Raw genomic sequence first — 9,531 nt, forward strand, 5'->3', positions numbered from 1 at the left:
AATCAAAAGCAAGTCACACGGTGTCCCCAGCGATGGAGGGACAGGATCCTGCCCTTGACTTCAGGGCTCTGTACAGTGTGGGCAACTCGCCCCTCTCCCGCAGCCTGCCATGCACTGCGCTCAGCATAAAATATAGGGGTGGGTGCCCTGTTCCTGCTTGGTCGTGGCAATGTCCCAGACTGGCAGCGGGGACAGCCCCGCCAAACCCTTCAAAACCCAGAAGAAAGATACCGGCTCTGTCTGGGCAGACATCGATCAGCAGGAAGAGGCATGCACCTTCCCTCCCGGTCATGGCTAGCAGCAAGGAGAGGGTTCACCCCACCAGCCTGGCTCCCCAGCCCCTCTCCCATGCTTCCTGGGGAGACGGTCCCTTCCCTTTGCTCCCTGTCTTGGTGGACGGCACGTTCTCACCTTGAGGGGAGTGGAAATGGCAGCTGGAATGTGGGCTGGAAAAAAAAAAAAAAAGAAAAAAAAAAGAAAATGTTGAGGCTTGTCCAAACCTACTCATGTTTATATTGGAGCCTGTGAGTGACATCAGAGCGGGGAGAGTATAAACACCAGCAGGACCTACTCGGGGCTTTAAAACCTGCGAACACGCCGCTGCCTCCAAACTGCCTGGGGGGTGATGTGCTGAAGTGGCAGAGGGGAGAGCAGCATGAGGCTCCAGCTGGAGAAGCAGCTCCTCTTCCTCTCCCTCCTCTGCATCCTCTCCAAGGTAAGGGAGACGGGGCCCTGGGGTGGCTTTAGCCTTCGTCTGGAAAGCACACGGTTCTTGAAAGTGAGATGCAGGGAGGACTGGGGTGTTTCAACGAGCCCGGTGGCTAATGCCGGCTGGCAGACCGGCTGTATTTATGCAATCCCACGGGGGGCAGAGCTATGCTTGTGAGAGACATTTGCAATTAAGCAGCAGGGTCTTAACGGCCATGGGCCAAAGGCGTCTGTTTTGCAAGTCCACGGAGCACGCAGGAATGACAGCAATGCGCTCTGTTTGCTCGCCCTGTCCCTGCAGCTCTCCCACACCCGGGGCTGTGGTATGCGTCCCTGCGAGTCAGCGAGCAGCAGCTCAGCGGTAGCGGCTCCTGCAGACTCCTTGGTCCCTGCCCAAGCTCCCGAGGCAGGGGGCCAAGCAGCGAGCACCAGCCTCGGCATTACTCAGCTCTCCCCCCCTCCCCAGGATGCTCATGCAAAGCCAATGCCTCCAACAGGATTTGGGTTGTTGTAGTGTGGTTTTTTTTCCCCTCTTGGATCTGTGTGAAAATACTTGCTGTGCAGAGAATGGGAAAGTTGAAAAGTGTTGGGTATCTCAGCTCCAAGTTCTTCTAATTGCTTCTTGAATCCCAAGGCAGACCTGCAAGCAGGGACATCATGGCAGCATTGTGCCTATTTGACTCCTTTCCCAGACAGTTAAGATCTCTGATAGGAGCTACATTGTCATCTAAAGACAAGTTAATTACAAAGAGCGGGGGGAAATGGATTAATGGAGTTGGCTTGGCTAATCTTTCTAAAACATTGATTTGTAATAGCAACCTCCTGAAAGATGAAAAATGCCCTTGGCTGCCTGGGTAAGCTGTGACGGAGAAATGACTCCTGCCCCAGGCGCTCATGAGCGCCTGGAGAATCACCAAGAGCCCTCGTGCCTCCAGCCCAAACCTGGCCACCACAGCCAGTCCTTCGGTCCCTGCCGCGAGTCTCTCTCTGGTTTCTGCCACACAATGGTGCTCATTGATAAAACTAGAACAAGACTCAGACTGCCCAGCCCATTTCGGATATATTTTATCTCCTGGCACTGACATTTCTACAGGCCCATAAAAAACATCTGAACTGCTGCAAATGGGGAACAGATAGCACACCAGCACCCACCTTCTCTCTGTAACTGGTCATGTCAGACCTGATGCTACTGGGAGAAACTAAAAGAGAAAGAAACATGGTATCTAAAATCCACATGGTCCAGCTGAACCCATCGATCTCTCAGCAGTCTCAGCAGAGGCACCAGCATCTTGACCAGCACAGGGCTGAATTTTTTGGTTGCACATTTGCTGAACTGCTGCCTGCGTTGCACGTGCTGGCCATGCAGCAAGCAGAGCGGCAGGGCTGCCGGAGAGCGGCTCAGAGCTGCTGCGTGGGGCTCACATGTGCACTGTTAGGCCAGTACTGGCAAAGAATTCACTTCGAAACTGCAGAGCCAAATCACTTGGCTTCAGGCCCTATATGCAACAGCCCTGTCAGATACGACATGACGGGAGCACGAGCGCTGCCTGCAGAAGCTGTTTGTGCCAGGGTAATTGTGCAAGCAGAATGAGCCGTGGATATAAACACCTACCTGCCCGGGTGAACTCCTGCAGGCACAGCCCTGGCTAACAGCCGGCTGAGTAGGCAAACAACTGCAGTGCACGGCCCTGCCAAAGTAATTTCTCAGTCTAGCTGGGGGGGGGGAAATGCAGCTCCCAGTCCTTGAAAACATGCCTATCTCAGGGCTCCTCACCCAGCGGGCCAGGCCAGGCAGAGGATGCTGCAGCCAGGGACAGGCAGGGGAGGCAGCTGGACCAGGAAGGAAAGCAGTGAGGTTCCTTTGGCTTCAGTTCCCCCACTGCTAATGCGATGCCCTGTTTCTTGGCACGAATGAGAGCTGTTAAGACTGTTCAGAGTGAGGTGCTGCGCCCTCACCATGTGCATTCAGCCCCCGCGAAGCCACATCTCTGGCTGGGCACAACCCGCTGCCCCTGCAGCAGGCATGGGGGCAGGCTGCTTTCCCCTCCCTCCTGCCGGGCTGCTTAGGGCAGCGTGCGGCTGCCTCCGGGGCTAGCGGCTCTGTTAAATGACCACCACTACCTGGGATGTTCGCTTTACAGCTCCATCCTTCTCTATATTCAGAGCAGTGGTGTATTTAAGTTCCGATCCTGCGGAGTGCTGAGCATCCCTGATTCTCCCTGGTTTCCATGGGTGCCCATCACGCTGTGCCTTTAGAGGACAATAGCTTTCCAGGCTGCTTTGCTGTATTCCCATGGACTTTCAGAGCCTCCCTCCACCAAAAATCTGCCCCCATGATTGAGAGAGGATTACGTGGCTGTCCCAGTGAAAGAGCAGCTGTTAGCTAAAAAACAACCTGTATTGAATCAGCGATGGCTTTGCCTCTGCAGGTGTGTGCCCAGCTGTGCCGGAGACCATGCTACTGCCCCTGGGTGCCACCCCACTGTCCCCGTGGGTCCCCCCTGGTCCTGGATGGCTGCGGCTGCTGTAAGATCTGTGCCCGGCGCCTGGGCGAGCCCTGCGACTTCCTCCACATCTGCGACCAGAGCCAGGGCCTCATCTGCGACTACAGCGCGGCGCCCGCGGGGACAGGAGCCACCTGCAACTGTGAGCACAGGGCTGCCCGCTCCCCCGGGAATGCCCCTGTGCCCCCAGCCCAGCACACGCCCCAGCTGCAGCCAGGGCCCCAGCCAGCTCCGGGCATCCTGCAGCACTTTCAGGGAAGCAGTTAAGGCTCCGAAAGCAGCTTTACCGAGGATGATGGACGCAGCTTGGCCGCAGGGCTGTGCTGCAGCTCCAGCCAGCTCTCATGCCGTTTGCCAACTGGGGTTTTGGGGTGGTTTGCGTGGGGATGGACACAGGGGTCCCAAGGATGCTGCAGTCACCCTGCCGGGGCTGGCGCCGGGGGGTCCTGCAGAGAAATTTCGGAGAAGCTTTTTCTGGCCTGAAAACTCTGAAAGGCAGGGTCAGAGCTGAAGCGCAGTGGGTTTCTCACCAACTGGTGAGCTGTTGCTTTGAAAATACAGAGAGATGGGGAGGAGAGGAGGTAGGGAAGGGGAGGAGGCTGGGCGATGCACACGCTGCTGCAAACCCATGTCTGCCCCACACACCCTTCAGTCACTTCTGTGGCCTCCCAGTTCAGTCTCTTCGTGTCAGCCCCACGGTTCCCCCCAGCAGTCCCCTCTGCCATCCACATCTCACCATCACTTTGTCCCTAACGGGCTCCCCGGCTGTTGCTTGCAGTTGAAGACGGCGAGGAGGGCTGCGAGGTGAACGGCCAAGTCTATCGAGATGGGGAGGTTTTCCAGCCCAGCTGCAAACTCCAGTGCCGCTGCCTGGATGGGGGCTTCACCTGCGTCCCGCTCTGCCAGGAGGATGTCCGGCTGCCCACCCCAGACTGCCCCTACCCACGGCGCGTGGAGGTCCCGGGGAAGTGCTGCCCAGAGTGGATCTGTGAAGCCCGGGACCGGCACCTCCTCCGGGATGCTGGGGCAGGTAAGATGCAGGACATACCCACACAGGTCTCTGGGGATGGTCTCTTCACCCCAGACCATGAACACCAACAGGAGACACCTCATTTCCCCGCCATGCAGGGCTATGCCCGGAGCACCCGGCGGGCACGCTGCATAGCACCTGGCTCCAACCACCCTTTTCCCTTCATCTCTTTTCAACCAGCCCCCAGGGCAGCATCCCCGCTGCTGCCATACCCCTGCCAGGAGTGGGGCACGGAGTGGAGCGCCTGCTCGGCCACCTGTGGCATGGGCTTTTCTACCCGTGTCTCCAACCAGAACCGGTACTGCAGGCTGGAGACTCAGAGGCGGCTCTGCATGGCCAGACCCTGCCCAGCTCTGTCGGCAGCATCCCCGGTGGTAAGTGAGGGCCGCAGTGAAGCTGGTGCCTCTGGGCAATAGATTTGACCGAGAAAGGGAAATGCCAGCCAACACGAGCCATGGGACCCCCGATTACCTGTGGGCACCCCATCACCTCTCCCCAGCCATGAGCTGACTATGTCTCAGGGACAGATAAACTATCCATCTCCTGAAACTGCACTTGGAAAACAGCTGACGGCAGGTGCAGACCTGAATTTTGAGATCTCTGCATGTCTGAATCCAAGAGCACCGTGGACCCCACATAACCCTGAGCCACAGAGGTGGGCTCGACCTGCCCTTATAGCTGGAGATGCATCTGCAGCTCCTGCCTGGCTCCCTGGGTACACCTGAGTGGCAGGGATCTGCCACCCCTTTAATTAACCTGGCACAGCCCCAGTGCAGACACGGTCCAAAACTGCCTTGCTCGCACGCAGCTGGCACTTTCCAGGGCCAGGCACTTGCACTGCCACATGCCCCTGCTCCCTAGACATGGGGGACATGCCACCAACCCCCTCCATCTCTCCATCACTCTCCACTCTACCTTTCCAGAGGGGAAGAGGAGGTCGTTTGTAGCCATGCCCACCTGGTCGCATTGCGGAGCGAACGCTTCGTCCCGGCAAAGAGTCTGGCACAAGCCCACGGCACTGAGGTTTCGGTGGAGACAGAGGACACGTCCCTTGGGAAACTGGGGAAGAACTGATGGACTTTGGCTGCAATGGAGGGTGGCAATAGAGAACAAGATCCCCATGTCACGCAGCACCTGCCCCTCTGTGCACCCCCACTGCCCCAGGCAGGGTTACTGAGTTTCTCAGGCTGAATGAAATGGGAAATGGGGAAACCCTGCCATGAGCATGAATCCATCTGAGAAACTGGGAATTGGTCCTTTCCTGGATTGGTGGGGCTTTTGGAGAGGTGATGCTGCTCCTCTGCCACATCACGCGTGCAGCTCTGCTCTGTGGGGGCTGCAAGAGAGACAGTCTCCAGCACCGGGAAGCCCAAATCCCCAGCAGGACCCCTCACGCCCTGGCCCCCCAGGGAAGGAGCAGGTACATCAGGCCACGCACCACAAGTCACCGCTGCGCCGGGCTGCGCAGCTCGGCCGTGCACAAGCTCAGCCATCCCACGATACCCACCCCGTGACCTGACAGCTGCCTTCCTGGGCATGGGCAGGGGCGTCCTCCTGATGGCAGCTCTAATTCACCTTCCCCACATCTCTCCAGAATAAACATGAACCTTCCTGCTCCGCCTGGCCTCCTCCTCTCCAAAGCGCTGGCGGTTTGGCAGGGCTTCGGCGAGCGAGGAGCTCAGACGCAGGAGACACCGCTCCGCAGCACCAGACATACCGCCTGCCATCCAAGCACATACCCCGCGAGCCGAGGCCAAAAGAAAAGCAGGAAAAAGAGAAAACAAATTGCAAAGATGAGTCGGGGCCGTCTCCCGACGGGCTGGAGCTGCTCCAGCTATGCAAGAGTCGGCGCAGGAGAGCTGCTCGGCAGCTCTGCCTTTACTTTCTCACAGCGATAGTACTTTCTCACAGCGATAGTCCTTCTGGGTGACTGAAAAATGGAACCCAAATGCCCTCTAACGGCCTTGCACAAGCGTGCAGAGGGAACGTGCGTCCCATGGCGGGGCGAGAAGGACGACTGGAAAGGAGCAGCAGTTTAGGTGACGTGTCCAGGCGAGATATGGACAGTTTAGATGTGCATTCGTGGAACTGAAAATAAAGATGTGCTCATCTAGGTACGGAGCTTGTCTGGGCCTGTCTGTGTGGGGTGAGCCCGGCTCCGGTGTGCCCTCAGGAGCCCTGCTGCTCATGGCCAGTTCGGCTGCTGCAGGGAAGGCCTGACCCAGGACAGGGCAGCTTGGAGGCACCTCAGTTCAGGCTGCTTAGAATAAGAAAAGAAAAAAGAAAAAAAAAATGTGAATCAAAGCACTGAAAACATTATTACAGTATATTATATCCTGGGTTAAATTCTGCCCCTTTGCTTTTACCCAGCCGTGAGCTCCATCTGCTCTGCTGATGAGACCGACCCTGGCCATAGCGGTGCCTGGGTCTCCACTCGCTGCTGGGATGCACAGGAGGGCACGGCATGGTGCTGGCTGCGTTACTGCTGGGTCTGCAGCCCCAGGCACAGACCAGGCCATGCCTCTTCTCAGCCTCCCAAAAAACAAAGCCCAAATTCTCCCCCTGTAACTCACCCCTCCTCCTGCCAGCCCCACACCTCCTCCGTTCACCCCGGGACCAGGATTTCCCTGGCATCATGCCACCATCGTCACCAGCTGCCTGTCCTCCCGACCCAGGCCAACGGGATTTAGGGGTGCAGGGGCAAAAGGCTGCCTGGTAGAGGGAGCTCCCCTCTGCTGCCCGGGGAAAAGCCTCCCCACAAGCAGCAGGAAAGGCAGCAGGGCCAAGGCAGCCGCTCGCCTGCTCCCCCGGCCTCTGCAAGTGCTGAAAATAAAATTAAAGTCAAGGATGCTTTTCAGTCACCTCTTGGGGGGGAAAAGAAAAAAAAACACCCAAACCTCACTGCTCATGCAGTAAAACATTGCTTACATAGAGAATTATTTACTGTGATCGTCTGGTGCTCTGCCCGACTACAAATCATTAATTCAGTTTGATACGGAGGACGCAGTGAACCTCTGGCAGGCAGCAAATCGCATAATGAACGTGGCCCGGTCTGCAGCTTTTGTTGGCTTTTTTACCTCTGTGATGGCCGTGCCAAAAAAGCAGTGACACGAGGCTCATGTAGACTTTAAAACCACAGTGTTCCTCGACTGACATGGATAAGATATGTTCTGTGTACTGAAAATCCTGTTTTTTAAGCCAGTTCTTGTTTCAGCATGTTGGGACACGGCCACCAAGGCTGGGTGAGCTGCCGGCAGGGAGTGCTGCCAGGGCTCTCACCCCCTCCCAAATCCTGCCCAGCCGCCTCTGGGTGATGGTAAAAATCAAAAGGTCACTTTTCAAGCAGCAACCTGCAATTGTCAACTCCAACAGAAATGACTCAACGCACGTCTGCTATAATTTTCTTTTTTTTTTTTTCTGTAAAATGTCATTTCTCCCTGATTCACTAAGCAGAAAACATCTAAATAATGAATTAACGAATCCAAATAAATCAGAACTATTTTCCCCTAAGAACACAGGGAAATCAACTCTTGCAATTTGATTGCCAGTCTCACAATATTCGCTGTTCCTTCTAAAGCCCTGCTACCCTGGAAACATGTGGTTATTTGAGGATCACATTTATTGCAGCCTCTGACACAGCGGGCCCCGGGCTTTGCCTGCTCTTGCGGGGCAGTAGATAAATACTCTGCCATCCACAGATGATTGTGGTCACCCGTAAAGATAAAAAGAACCCCAAAACAGAAGACAACTCACCCCTGTCCTCAAAGCATACTGCCACATCTGCACACGTAAATGGCATGTGATTTGACAACCATATTCCCGAACCAGCAGTGAGCAGCAGATCACAGCTCATTACAGTGCAAGCACACACAGCAGCTGAAGGAGAAACTGTTTGCTGCTGCATGAGTAAACGTGCATCAGAATTTTTTTTCCAAGCCATTCTCATGACTGATGATTTTTAAAAGCATGGAGTTGGCTGAGAAAGGGCCGGATGAGCCCCTCATTAAAGCTAAACGTTGTCACATACCTCCCTGAGCAGGAGTGCAGTGCTCAATAAAAAAAAAGTAGATCAAGGCCCTTTTTTTGCTGTTGGTGAAAAGCCTTGAATGGGTTGTCTGAAAGCCCATCACTCAGGTTACGTGTTTGATACCCGCAGGAGCCATCCCAGCCCTGTGCTCTCGCACTGCCCTGGACGCGCTGGCAGCAGCATCGCTGCCGCGTGCCGGAGCCGGGAACCGGGGGGAAGCATCCCAATACAGGGTACTCGGGCAGAGCTGGGCGGTAGCACCTCTACCGCGAGTGAAATCATGGGTCAAGTGAACACCTTAAACAGACTTGAGGCAGGCACAAGAGAGGAGCCGTACCGCTGCATGCGTGCCTCCAACAGATCCAGGGAGCAGGAGGTGTGAAGGGCATGGGGCTGCAGCCGGGCGCAGGCAGTGCTCCCCGTGTCCTGCCCTGCTCCTCCTTTCCCATGGCAGGAGGCACCCAGCCCCAAGTCTTCATTTTGGGGACAGCGAAAGTTTTGCCTACAGTGCTGGGAGCAGCTTGTGACCCTTCCCATGATTACGGCAGTCCTCCCAGCCGGCTGCTGTCTCTGCCTCAGTTTCCCCAATGGTTGATACTCTGGGACAAAGGGGACCGCTCCCGGTTTGTTCCTCTCATCTCACTACACCTCCATAAAGTTGCTCTGCAAGTGCCACCCCAACCCCAGGCTGCAGGAGCAGCTGAAATGCATGGAGGCGAAGGGGGCAGGAGCAGGGCAGGGTGGGGGACTGCTTTCCTGAAGGGTGAACCGCCATGGACCCCCTCCTCTGCTACTCCAGGAGCACAGTTCCACCAGAGCCTCTGCAAACCTCAAAAAAGCCATATCCTCACCCCACGGAAACAGCTTTTAAGCTTCACCTCTCGGGACACACCTGTAGTGGCTAGATTTTATCATGTAGGCAGGAAATAACATACAGCCTTTCCCATCGTTTATCTGCTCCGGAAAGCACTTTTTGGAGTCAACACACCGATACTCAGAATAAGCAGCTTCTACTGCCCCATGTCTTGGGCTTCCCTACGCTGGCCCCGACCTGCTGTGCCCGAGTATGGTTGAGCGGAGATGTTCGGCTGCTCCCAAGGAGGGAAGGGCAGTGAGGATGGCTCAATAGACTCGCCCCCCCCTCCTTCCCTGCTGGCGGATGAGGTATCAGCCTCTTCCCACCCCCTGCCCTAGACTAAGCTCCAGGAAAGCAGGTGGCCGTGGCCCTTCCCGGGCCCAGCCCTTCACCTGAAGTTGTTTTG

At 56.2% G+C, this 9,531-nt stretch overlaps 1 protein-coding gene across 1 annotated transcript; it reads left to right on the plus strand.

Annotated features, from left to right (window-relative positions):
* Positions 1–615: 615 nt before the first annotated feature.
* Positions 616–6,357, plus strand: CCN5 (cellular communication network factor 5). The gene is made up of 5 exons (XM_076351816.1): positions 616–715; positions 3,138–3,354; positions 3,991–4,242; positions 4,423–4,616; positions 5,166–6,357. Exons 1-5 carry the CDS (start codon positions 656–658, stop codon positions 5,187–5,189), a joined length of 747 nt encoding a protein of 248 aa, XP_076207931.1. The 5' UTR covers positions 616–655; the 3' UTR covers positions 5,190–6,357.
* Positions 6,358–9,531: the final 3,174 nt, after the last annotated feature.

The sequence above is a fragment of the Aptenodytes patagonicus genome, chromosome 14, assembly GCF_965638725.1.
Source record: "Aptenodytes patagonicus chromosome 14, bAptPat1.pri.cur, whole genome shotgun sequence".
NCBI lineage: Eukaryota > Metazoa > Chordata > Aves > Sphenisciformes > Spheniscidae > Aptenodytes > Aptenodytes patagonicus.